General features: G+C 36.7%; 1 protein-coding gene across 1 annotated transcript in view; it reads right to left on the reverse strand.

Annotated features, from left to right (window-relative positions):
* Positions 1–1561: 1561 nt before the first annotated feature.
* GC (GC vitamin D binding protein) overlaps positions 1562–13857 on the reverse strand; it is a 43843-nt gene continuing 31547 nt past the window's right edge. The window contains exons 11-13 of the mRNA XM_009206962.3: positions 12621–12753; positions 6288–6342; positions 1562–1739 (exon numbers count right to left, since the gene is read on the reverse strand). Of these exons, the coding sequence (XP_009205226.1) occupies positions 6313–6342; positions 12621–12753 (163 nt within the window). The 3' untranslated portion in view covers positions 1562–1739; positions 6288–6312. The remainder of the gene's footprint in view (positions 1740–6287; positions 6343–12620; positions 12754–13857) is intronic.

Genomic DNA, 13857 nt, shown 5'->3' on the forward strand with positions numbered 1-13857 from the left:
CAAAGAAGAGATATGCTATACTGATGGTAAAACTAATTTGATCAGGGAACACATTCATGGGGTATGTCCATTTGCCTTCCATGGAATACTGCAATTGAAAACTAAGGCCTTGTTTTGTTCTTTGCTAACTCTGTGACCTAGAGCCACTGATTCACATTTTTGGAGTCTCAGTCTCCTTGTGTCTTATCAGTGCAATGATACCTACTTCTCAGAGTTGTTTGAAGCTTCAGTAAGGTCATATTCGAAAGAGAATTTTTTTAAAAACGTAAAATGCTACCTAAATATTAGCAGATAGTTTGTTGCTTTTTGACTTTCTGTCATCCAAAGAACTTCTGTTTGAGGTTTATTTCTCATTTTGAAATCTTTGTGAAAGGTAGGGCTGCACCTTCTACGTAGAAGCTGCAAGGGGCAGGCATTTTATTTCCCAGTTCCTGGCAGCTACAGGCATGGTCACTTGACCTTGGCTCACTTAATGACATCCTCCTTCATGGGACTTAGAATTTTGAGGAGTGACAGGTATGTTAGTTAATTGGACTCAAATTATATATGCCATAAAATTGCTTCATCTATTGTATAACTCTACATCTAACATGAGGTGAATTCAAATTCCCTGATGCAATTAAGTCTACATATAGAAGACTGCATGGTTTTTAGTAGTTTCCAAGAGTATTTATTCTGAAAATATGAACTTCCCTTTAAAGCAGAATAGAGAGAACACTTTCATTTTCCCTGGGCAAAGAGGGCACATAGAATGTTGTATATATTTTTATATGTGACATATTGAATTAAGCAGAAAAATCATGTTTTTAGAACTTTGTCTCTATAAATTTCTCTCAGTTTTTTGTAAAAGTAAACTTGTTCAAACTATAAAGATTTTCTTTTTGCAAGACAGATACTACTTAATTAATTCCAAGCAACTTGTAGCTGGAAGCAAGAAGGTAGTTTCAGGAGTATTTTTGTTACTATTGTTGGTTTTCGGCTGTTAGTTTCTAAAAAGTGAGACATTCTAGGCTTTATGGTGGAAGACTGTGTAACTTTTTCTTTTCTTTATTTCAGACAGAGTCTTGCTCTATTGCCTAGGCTGGAGTGCAGTAGCGTCATCTCCCTCACTATAAACTCCACCTCCCAGGTTCAAGCAATTATCCTGCCTCAGCCTCCCGAGTAGCTGGGACTACAGGCACATGCCACCACATCCAGATAATTTTTGTAATTTTAGTAGAGACAGGATTTCACCATATTGGCCAGGCTGCTCTCGAACTCCTGATCTTGTGATCTGCCCGCCTTGGCCTTCCAAAGTGCTGGGATTACAGGCGTGAGTCTCTGTGCCCAGTCCACCTTTTTCTTAATGGTGCCTACTAAGCCTGAGAATCAATCAGGGAATGGAGTTTAGTGTATTGGGAATTGTAAACTGCATGCTTAATGTTGAGTCTTTTAGAAGGAAACAGCAGAGATCTAGACAAAAACAGGCCTTATGAGACTGCCTACTGCAGCATTTTTGTGAAAGACAGAGGAATAGTTCTGAAGATCAACATTGTGCAGAGCCACATAATTCTCAGTCGTATTTATGGTTTGCATTATATTTCAATTTATTTGATAGCAAATCATCATACTTATCATTGTATGAAGACATTGTAGCTAGAAAAAGTAGAAAGTATCCTACTTGTCTTCCCAGAAGCTCAGTGGTTTTGCTTAGGTTAGGTCATCAGAGGTCATTCCCCTGGGTGGCTCCAACTCTAGGTCTATGAGAATAATGAAATGAATTTTATGTTAGAAAAACAGAGCTAATGGGCAACAACCATAATACTGCTCAACAGACGCATATAACCTCATGCTATTTTAATATTTATGCCAAAAATGACTCTGTCTAGGATGACCCATATATCCACTATGGCCCATCTCATAGGTCCAGAATAAGAGAAATGTAAGACAGTCCCAATACCAATAGTGATGGTTTTATATGTTATACACCAGGGCACATTGCATATTGTGCAGTGTTTCTTTTTTTCTTTTCTTTTCTTTTTTTTTTTTTTTGAGACAGAGTCTTGCTCTGTTGCCCAGGCTGGAGTGCAGTGGCACGATCTCAGCTCACTGCAAGCTCTGCCTCCCAGGTTCACGCTATTCTCCTGCCTCAGCCTCCCGAGTAGCTGGGACCACAGGTGCCAGCACCCGCCTGGCTTAGTTTTGTATTTTTAGTAGAGACAGGGTTTCACCACATTGGCCAGGCTGGTCTCGAACTCCTGCCCTTGTGATCCACCCTCCTCGGCCTCCCAAAGTGCTGGGATTACAGGCGTGAGCCACCGCGCCTGGCCTGTGCAGTGTTTTTTAATTACATTTTTAACTGGTGATGAATGCAACTTTCTGCTGTATGGTAATAACAATTATGGCCAGGGCAAAGCTGTCACCCAGTGGCATAATGAGTCCCCCAATCATGGAATTGAGACAATAGTTCAGTAGTTTTAATTTTAGCAAAACACTGAGCATGAATTTTTATCAAATCGTCTTCTACTTTGTATTAGGGCCAAATAGTCTCCCTTAATTTTTTCCCTCTTCCAAGACAATATAATATAGTTATGTCATAGTTCTATCTGCACAGTATAAAAAATTCCATGTTTCATTGTCTTCAACGAGTTTATGCTTTGGAGTGAGGATGCAATGAGAGACACAAATCTGTTCACTCACAGCCTCAGTTCCTATGTTTTTCTCATCGTGTGAGCAACTCTCTGTGCTGGGTGTAATTCTGGTATCTAAAATATTTTCACCCAATCTGATTCTACATTGTGTACCAACTCATTTATGTTTTTGGCAACCCAGAGGGACTACTACTTGCTTCCAAACCTAATAACAAAAAATACCAGGCTTTGTGAGATTTATTAAGAGACAGAGATTTGCCGGGCATGGTGGCTCACGCATGTAATCCCAGCACTTTGGGAGGCCAAGGTGGGCGAATCATGAGGTCAGGAGATCAAGACCATACTGGCTAACGCAGTGAAACTCCGTCTCTATTAAAAATAGAAAAAATTAGCAGGGTGTGGTGGCGGGTGCCTATAGTCCCAGCTACTCGGGAGACTGAGGCAGGAGAATGACGTGAACCCAGGAGGGGTAGCTTGCAGTGAGCTGAGATCATGCCACTGCACTCCAGACTGGGCAACAGAGTGAGACTCTGTCTCGGGGGCGGGAGTGGGGGGAAAGAGAAACAGAGATTCTGTCTCCAAAAGTGCATGCAAGTGTGGCCACAATCAATTTGGAGCTTGAAGGCTTGAAGAAAAAGATTGATAAAGGAGACCAGTAACTGTCAAGATAAGAATTGAAGTTTTTAATAAGACGCTAATTGAGAGTGAAACTGTGTGAAACTGTTGACAGGAAGACACGAATCAGAGGTATTACTAGGGATCGGAATACCTTGAGACAAAAGGCTTCAATTTCTATGAGTGATTCAAATCCCTAACTAGAGATGGGTAGGCTTAAATGGAAATCAAACACATGGTCAACCGAAGTTGGCTTAATGGTTTTAGGAACTGCTTCACTCTAAACAACGTGCCACTTATGCGGATCACCTGTTATAGAAAAGGGAAAAATTATTGAAGAAAATGGATATTTTCTACTTGAATAGTTTAATATATGATGAAAAGACTGATCTATCTGAGGGAAAGTACTCAGCACTTACTCTGAAATCATGATGAATATATGATGAAAAGACTGATCTATCTGAGGGAAAGTACTCAGCACTTACTCTGAAGTCATTACGTTAAGACATGGATTTAGAGCAGCTCATGACTAGGATTGTGTCATTTTGGGGGTAATGCTGCTGATAGTTGAATGACTTCACAGTTGTCCAATACAGCTACAAAATTCCCCCTGGAACCCAGGAACTGCAATGAGTTGGTTGTGTTCTGGAAACCTAAGATAAGTAGTAAAGTTGTGGTCCCATTATTTCTGCATATCAAGTATCTCAGACCTATAACCTTGTGAACAAGCTATAATTTGCATTTTCAAAGCCATGTAACTATTCCTGAAATAATTGAACCTTGGTAGGCCTTCATCATTGCAGAATGCAATGGTGATAAACAAGCAGTGGATAAAATTGAGCTCAAAACAGTCAATGCATGTTACCAAAATCCATGGAAGGAATATGTGAATAATTTTAGGAAGGAATATGTGAATATGTGAATAATCCATCCTGATGATCAAAATGTATTTGGGTAGCCAAACAATTGAGTAGCACAGAAATCAAAGGATTAATTAAAGGCCAGAGAAAAATGTAGACTAACACAGGAGGGATAAGAAATTTCATTTCTTCATCTTATCAGATGAAGATAATGACCATGAACCAGAAGAATCAGTATATTAGAATCTTCATTAATTTGTCACTGACAAACTGAGTTTATCTCTTGATTTAGTTAGCATTAAACATACTTCTGAAATTTGTTCTGAAAAGAAATCTCTTGAAATCCATCAAATTATTACTTCCTCCTTACTTATCTTACGATATCTTCTATTTTAATTAGTTTTCCCAAAGCCTGAAAACATACAACACTAAGGAAATGCACTCTGAGTTCTGAATAATAACATAGTCCAGTGAAAAACATATTCAAAATCAAAGTTATATAGCTTTCCAAATAACCCTGACTTTTAATCAAAGCTTAATAAATCTTGAAGGATGAGAGATGAGGTCACTGTTGCATATTGCGATTTTAACTCTTTGGAGATTATTACATGTAGATTGAGATAAAGAGAAAGTAGGTTCATTCAAATGGTGGGAAGATGTAATAATTTAGCAGCAACAGAGATCAGAAATTATTTTAACTCTAGAATATTTATACTTCAAGTAACTTGCATTTTGATTTTTATCCCTTGGAAAATTATTTAGAGAACTTACTTTATCTTTAGGACATGATATTTGTATACCAAAGCACAAAAATATATGGGCAGGAAAACTTTTTAGTTTAGATTCATATCAGTAGTAGTAGGAGCATCAGTGCAACAACTTTGCTAGTATTACTGCTAATATTCATTTTTACTACTTTTTAGATATTTTATATACACCATCTCAATCATTATAACAACACTGCGAGGGAGATATTGAAAATTTCATTTTACATGAAAGGAAACTCATCTTTAGACAGGTTAGATAACTTGCTCAAATTCACAGATAGAGTGGGGATTCTAATCCAGGTTGGGTGATTTCAAAAACGAGTTTTCTTGACCATCCCCCTTGCACTGGTTCTCAGAGTGTTAATTTTCTTTTTAACTGCTTCAGAAGACTTAAATAATTAATAGTTGAAAAGCTGAATATGGCGAAATTATTTAATGTTGTTAGTCAATGGATTGGAAGGCTTTTGTTTCCACATTATTTTGGGCAGGGTTGTCAGTAAGTCAGCAAAATAAAAATTGACATTATTAAAAAGCCTCAGTTCAGCTAAGAACTGAGATCCAAATAAGTTTGCATCAAAAGTCTCAGGCATAATATCTTTAGCATAAATACAATTGAATCTGGAGAGCAAATATTTTTGTTGAAATGTGCAGAGTTCAGGTCAACTTCAGTTTAAGATGTGAACTTACATAGGAATAAACTCTTTTATGTTCTTAGTATCTACATCTGGCATTTTTTAATAGGTGAAAATATAGTAACTGAAAAAAAGCAAGTAACACTATTTCAACAGTAATGTTTTAATTTGAATAAGAATGTCCCTTCCCTCCTAAGGTCCTTGCTGTGTCATTTTAAGACTTGATGAACCCTATCTTTAAACTCAGAGTTCTTCCTATTGAAGTGCATCAGAATCTTTTTTTTTTTTTTTTTTTTTTTTTTTTGAGACAGCGTCTCAGTCTGTCGCACAGGCTGGAGTGCAGTGGCCGGATCTCAGCTCACTGCAAGCTCTGCCTCCTGGGTTTATGCCATTCTCCTGCCTCAGCCTCCCGGGTAGCTGGGACTACAGGTGCCCGCCACCTCACCCGGCTAGTTTTTTTTTGTATTTTTTAGTAGAGATGGGCAGAATCCTTTAAATGTTCTTTATGCTGTCATTATGTTACACGTGAGATTATGATGGATGAAGCACAAGGCAGGGGACCAGTAAACCTGGATTCTAGTCTTAAATATATCAGAAGTTGACTGTTTGCTCTTGTGAAAGTGTAAGCTCTTTAACTTTTCTCAGTGCTTAATATTCTCATCTGTAAAATGAGTTTGAGCAGATAAGAATAAATTTATTAAAGTCTCCTTCCAATTCTTTGGTATTTAAAATACATCATACAATGCTGGATTCTTTGGTCGTGCATTTAAAAAATATACTTACCAAAGTTAATATACATGCTTCAGGACTACAGGATATTCTTCAATTCAGCATCAATCTGGTAATGAAAAAAGAATGTTATATAACTTATGAAGTATTTCATTTGTAGCCTACTAGATTATGCAGAAGGTATACAAAATCTTGAAACCTTGGTTAGAGGAAAGGCTTCTTGCCAAGATGCAATGTTACATTGCAGTTTTTATTAGCCACCCTTCACATTTATTTAACTTTACATCATTTCTGCCGTTGAAGGGCTTACAGTCTGCTGGGAAAAGTAGACAAGAAAAAATGGCAGTAGAGTTTAATAAGTGCTAATTATTGGGTGCACATAGAATGTTATTGGACAACAGAGAAGTTTGAGTGCTAGGGAAGAATTCTCAGAGGAGGAGATGTCTTCTAACTTGAACCCTAAAGCCTGATGAACTATTCAGCCAAGGCAAGCCTGATGAGAAATAGGGCAAGCGGGTGGAGTCATTACATTCAAAGGCCTTGAGATAAGAGCAAGTTTCATGTGTTTGGAAAACTGCAAGTAGCTCAGGAGAACCCAAGTAGGAGGCACAACAAGTGATGACAGCAAGTCACTACTTGGAGAAGAAATCAAGGTCCAAAATATCTGTATTTTGTTTTTTTAAAAAAAAGTACTTTAATTTGGAAGCAATGGGAACTATTAGAGAAGAGTATTAATCATTTTTGCGTTTTAAAAAGGTTGATTTGACCTCAGTATGGAGATGGGATTGGATGTGAGGCACTGTTGGCAGACTGGAGGTGGGAGACCAATGGACAGGCTGTAATTCAGGTGAAAGATTGCCTGAAACTAAATACCAAGAATGTAGAAGAATGTGGGTGGGAGATTGAGAGATGCTGCAGAGTTAGAATTGATGAGATTTGGAATTTTATTTGGTGCATATGGAAAAAGAGAAGGAGAAATAAAAAGAGTCACTAAATTTTCATCGTGGGGCAATGGGTAAATGATGATAGTATTCATAAACTCAAAAACCATAGAGAAGGTTATAGGAACAATATTTTGGCTGTGTTGATTTTAAATTTCTTATGGGACAAGATACTGGGGGAGAAGAGAGTCCTATAGGCAGTTGGATAAAAAGCCTGATGCTGAAGGAGAGATCTTGGTTGAAGGTAGAGATTTGGAGATTGAAAGCATAAGCATTGATGAAAACAGTTGAGAAAATGTAGTACCGTGGAAATGAAGAGCAAGGAAAAAACTCTGTAAACAAATTTAAGAGATAGGTAAAGGAAGAGGACAACATGAAATAGAACAAGAAGACAGGAATCATAGAAAGACAAAAAGTAGAAAATAATAATACAGATGCTAAGTAAATTGGTTCAAGAAGAAAGGAATACTTATCAGTATCAAGTGTTTTAAGGAAAACCTGGTAAGAACTGAAAAATGTTTATTAGACTTAGCAAGAAGGATACTGTTGGCGTGCCTTTGTTGATAGTCATATGGTACCATCAAAAGCCAGACTGCAAAGGGTTGAGGAGTTAATAAGTGTGAGGAGCTGGAGTATATGGTATTCTTGCAAGAACCTTAGCTGTAAGGGAGGAGAAAGAAAGAAATATATCTAGGGAGGCATCTAAAGTGCCTTATTTATTATTTTTTGAGATAAGAAGAAGAGTAACTTTAATACAAATTGGACAGAGCTGGTAAAAATGTTGATGCAAAAGAAAAGAGTACATCTAATGGAGGAAGAGTCCAAGGAAGTGAGATGGATAGAATTCAGGGTGATATTATCAACCCAGTATAATTTTTGCTACCTAAAAATAATTTTGGATTTTCAGTCAATAGTCTTCTATCAATACTTTGCTTTTGTCATGATTAGCTAAGTTAGGGCTGAAGTCTATGACAAGGACATTGAGGAAGAGTAACAGACTAATACAGAATAAACTTAGATTTTCCTAACATCATATAACCTCTGTAAGTTTTATTCAACCATCTGTAAAAGGGGGAATTAAAATAATAATTAATATCTAGAATTGTTTTGGGTTATTCTATAAATACATATATGCCAGGCTATTAATATTTCTGCTTAACATATAGCAGTGGCTTAATCAACGATAGTTACGACACTGAGGATTATAAAATCGAGTTATACCAAGAGATAAAACAAAATATAGTGACTATACTAGTTTTTCCTGATATAAGAAAGACAGAGGGGAGCATGGGGGTAGACAGTATATCACTCTACTTGTCGGTCTCCTCTTTGCCCCGCTTCTACTTGGCTATTTGTATTTGTCTCTGTTTTCAAGATTTTAGTGATCAATTCCAGCATATTACAATGACTTTTGGAATATTTTGGGAAATCATATCTGATGCTCACTAGCAGTCTGTTGAAACATTTTAAAGGAAGCATAGTAATGCTCTGCCTGAATGATGGTAGAAAGAGAAAAAAAAGATTGCAAGTCTAATTTTGTAACTATAGGTTTTTCTGCAGGCAAATGGGCCTTTTTTGGCATAAACAAATGAACCAGTTCTACGAGTACCACGGTAAAGCCAAAAGAAAATGACATTGGTTGTTCTATGTCCTGGTCATTTCAAGATTGGGGTGAGGAAACACTAAATTTCCATGTAATGAAGCACTAAATTAGTATGGTTCAGAAGCCCCTTTTGCCAGTCTTCCAGTAGTTGTGCCAAGTGTATTTGGAATGACAAGTAGAGACTGATCCCTGGATATAAGTGACTTAGAGTTAAAGGAGTAGATGGATATTTCTTTTAAGGAAAATTTTTTCAAGCAAATATATGACAAAGAGATCTCACAAATTAGGATCCAAATATTATAGGACAAATGGGACATTCACATTAGGCATTGGAAATTAAAGAGAATGCTGTTCAAATGGATGTTGCACTAACGTGAAGTCAGAAAGGAGGGGTGAACTTGCCTACCTAGCTATGAGATCAGTTTACAAAGGCAATCAGAAGGCTAATTGAAATACTAGAGGATTTAATCTCTGAGTGCTCTGAATAATCAAATGTGCACAAGTATCTCAACAACTGCATTCATCTCACCCTACTTTAGCAATTACTGAAAGATAGGCTACTCAGCTGCTATAAATTTACTAGCGATAAAGCAAGAAGAGAGAGAGCTATAAACCTGCCTTCTCATCATTGTAGTGATTTGAATGGCAATATGTTATAATGAAAAATATATTGAAAACCAACTCAAAGAAATGAAAAACCAGGGGCTTTTAGGAAGCATGAATTTGCGCTTAAAGCTCAGTTTGTTTTGTATGATGTCAGGCAGGACAGTGCATATCTGTATAGACAGATAACAAAAGCACAGGGAAGGTTTCAAAAGTGACATTTCTTATAGAATCTAAAAGACATTTAGACTGTTTTCTTCTTCTGTCATAATAACAGACTCTCAGAGCAAATTTTTCTGGTAGCAAACAACTTCTACGTAAAGTGATTTTATTTTTCTAGGTTAAGGCCACCTAAATTGATACTATATTTAGGTTACCAAAAGCAACTTGGTATGAAAGGAAGGAACTGTTCAGATAATTAATTATTTTATGCTAAAAATGTTTTAATGCCCACAATGACCAAAATATTCTGACAATCCAGCTTCTTCTGTTTTTATGTTGAGAAGCTTAGTTTGAATTTTAATGAACAATTAAGATGGCATATTTGTCAGTGGAATTTAAAGAAAAGACTTTTATTCTACTGTACTCTCGCCATCTGGAATTCTGACTTTATAAATTGTTACAAACAAGATTAGCAAATAGGTTTTGGACCAGAGTGTAAATATGGAAATTAGAAAAGAAACCAGAATCCCTAAGGCTATAAGGAGGACATTAGAAAAAGATGTAGCTCCATTTGTCAAACTAAGACTTTTTTCTTAGGCACTGCACAATAAAACAAAACAAAACAAAACAAAACAAATAAAACTTTACTACAATATGAATATTAAGAAATTTGGAATGCATAGCCCAATACTTTAAAAAAATACTTTACACAGCTTAATTTTTAAAAAGCCACTTCAAGTATAAAAAAGCTGCTATTGCGAAGAGAGAATAGACATTTTCTAGTTGATAGAGAAAGCTGGGGTGATTGCAGGAGAAATTACAAAGGGAATATCACAGCTTAATTTACAGAAGAATGTTCTCATAATGCAGCTATCTGGCAATGAAATCTGCCATTTCTGTTTCGACTCCTAGGAGTAGATAAATTGACTATATTTAAATGGAGGCTGAATGCACCTCTGGAAGGAATTAACTGAGTGAGAAATTACACTAGATGATCTTTATAGTTTTCTTTGAGCATTTATACTTCTGTGACCTGCTTTTCTAAAAATTAAGTTCTTGGATATTTTTAAATTCAGTCTAACAGAAGCTAGGCTTTATTGCTTTCGTGGCTGATAGATGAACAAAACTTCAGGTAAATTCTTAAATTATTTAATTTATAGAAAGGGGCTTCTGGCCAGGCGCGGTGGGTGGCTCACTCCTGTAATCCCAGCACTTTGGGAGGCCTAGGTGGGCGGATCACTTGAGGGCAGGAGTTCCAGACCAGCCTGGCCAACATGGTGAAACCCCATCTCTACTAAAAATACAAAAATTAGCTGGGCATGGTGGTGCGCACCTATAATCCCAAGGAGGCTGAGGCAGGAGAATCACTTGAGCCCAGGAGGTGGAGGTTGCAGTGAGCTGAGATCTCACCACTGCACTCCAGCCTGGGTGACAGAACAAAACTTCATCTCAAAACAAACAAACAAACAAACAAGCAAAACAAGGGTTTAAAGGCTTCTAATTGGCATGAAATCATTTAACCTAAGTAGCATTTGGTATGGCATAGAATTATTCCTAACCCTGCCTCTATATTTGAGAAATAGGGTGGGCAAGACAACACAATTCTTGGAGTTATTACTAATGTCTCCAAATAAGCAGTAAAGTGAAATGAAGTGTTGTTTTTGTCTTTTGACTCTTCTAAAAAAATGAAATGCTTGCTGGAGAGTAACAGGTAAAATGGAGGATGTGAACATATGGGCTGACATTTTCTGAAAAAGGCCAGCAAAACACACCCCTCCCCGTGAGAATAGGGCAGATACTGACTTGGTGAAAGAAATCTTAGTACAAGACACTTGAAATCTCAGAAGTCGAAGCATAGCTCAGGTCTGCTAACAATAGGCCCACACAATCTACCTGAGGTCTCCTGCCCTCTCTCACACCTTCAGTCCATATAAAGATGGGCAGCATACAAGATACCAACATAACACTGTGGTTTGTAGGAGAAAACCAATAGGCCTCAGATGCAGTGATTAGATAAACACTAATTCATCTATTAATACTATCAGAGAAAACAAAAAGTTCTGGCCGGAACTGCCCGTGTTTTGCACAAATTAAAAAATAAATGATCTGGCAACTATGGAAATACATTTACGGGAGAGAAGGGGAAAGAGAGAAAGAAGGAGGGGATTGGGGAAGGGGTTATTTTACTGTTAACAATATTGGACCTGAACCAGGAAGCGGGAGGGGAAGGAAGAAAAAGGGGAGACAGGGATGAGGGGAAGGGACATTTAAGGAAAGATGAATCCAAGAACTATCCAAAACTCGGGGGAGTAGGGAGGGAAACTGGAAGATATATAGGAGTTCTAATATCTTTAGCTTTCAGAGTTTGGAGCCCACTGATAGTGTCTAAAAAAGAAATTTGTAATAAAAAAATGACTAAAATTTTAATATTCTTTGAAATCATTTTTAGTTTTTAGAAAATAACTCTTAGAGTAATGAAACATTTGTGACCTTTAGAAATTCTTCAGTTGCATTTTTTCTTATGTCATGTTAAAACAAAATTAAATGCAATATTTTTATAATTGACGTATTAATAGAAGGTATGATATGACCCCATTTTTCTAAAGTATTTCTTTTTATCAATCTACCTACCTATATATGCATATGTGTATATCTACATAAACACACATACAGATATATGAAATGCAATTTACCTTCACTATGTGAAGGTAATGAACTCTGATGTTTTCACTGTATTCTTATTCTTCTCTTTTTCATTTAAAAAGGCAGTTATTAGGTTACAACTCACTATTCATAAAACACTACACATATTTTGTTGCCTGTATTCACAGACGTTTTTGTTTCTTAAAAAAAGTATAAAATTTCTTAAGTTTTACAACTGCCTCAACTTGCTTTCAAATGAGCATAACACGAAAGCAGTTATGTTTTTTACTTTCATTGCAAAGACAGCCAAGTTATAACACCAGGAAAAGCCTGTCACAAAATGAGATCTCAATAACAGGAAAGAAATGAGTAGATCTGAGTGCATACATTCTTAAAAGATTCTGCTGTATTAAGTAGAGGGTTACATTTTCCTACCTCTGAATCACAGTAAAGAGGAGGTGAGTTTGTGAAACAGCAGTTGGAGGCAAATTTTGCACGCTTGTTAACCAGCTCTGCCAGTTCCGTGGGTGTGGCATCGGGCAATTTTGCTCTTAGTTGCTCTGCCAGTCTGAAAAACCATTTAAATGTAAGGTCTTACCACATGTATTTATTTTATACAACTTTCTAATACAAAATAATAGCCATTTCAGATGAAATACATGCCTGTCTCAAGAAAATTCTATACCTGTGGTATAGAATAGTCAATTTGAGATCAGAAAGTGAAACATACGCCTCTTCGAGGTCATAAAAGTAAACATACAAATCGCTGCTGAATTGAAATTCCAGTCTTCTTTCATTTCCTCATTATTTCAACATAGAAGAGTCCCTTTTCTATTTTTTCCTAACGTTTCACCTTCTCTTCAGTTTTAGATTTCAAATTCCTTAAAGAATATTTCCTTTACAAGACCTTATACCACCTTAATGCCCCTTTTTCTCTCATAATTTATATAATTTCACCCGCAGTTTACCTACTTCTCAACTCACTATATTGGAAAACACTGATATGGGAGTAAGGAAACTTTGGCTCTTATTTTTAGCTCTGCTAAAAATGAACTCTCCATCTCTCTTTTAGGATGGTGATAGGACTTGATATGTCCTGATTCTTTCAATTTGAACAATCGATGATCTCGGCATCTCTCCACTACCATAATGAACAACTCAGCTTGGTTTTATGACTTTCTTCAGGAAATGCTTGCCAGCCCAGCGTTGGGCAATTGGAGATAAGGAGACCCAAGCAAATCTAGAGTTGGGCTTGGCAAGAATGGATGCTGAGAAGGGACAAAAGGGTAGGGGTGACCAGTTAGTTCATAAAAGCATTGTTGAAACAAGTAGGTTTGAGCTGCTGAGGGGTGCAAATGAGACTAGAAGAGACTCAGAGGATGCAAAAAAAAAAAAAAAGTTGAGAGGTAGGGAATAGGATCTGAGAAATTTACTAAAGTTAGGAAAAATGACATGGTCTTCTCAATGGAGACTTTCCCCAAGAACCCAGTACCACTTCTTTCCTTATTGTGGCCTATTATTTTACTGTTAATGTCTATTTATAGAAAATGCTTTTTCCTTGTCTTAATTGAGAAAAATGACTATTATATAACATTATTGGTAGTTAACATTTCTATTTCTAATTTATAGGGTATATATGTTGTTGATGGCTGACAGTATGCTTGATTGAAAG

Source organism: Papio anubis, chromosome 3 (assembly GCF_008728515.1).
Source record: "Papio anubis isolate 15944 chromosome 3, Panubis1.0, whole genome shotgun sequence".
Classification (NCBI taxonomy): domain Eukaryota; kingdom Metazoa; phylum Chordata; class Mammalia; order Primates; family Cercopithecidae; genus Papio; species Papio anubis.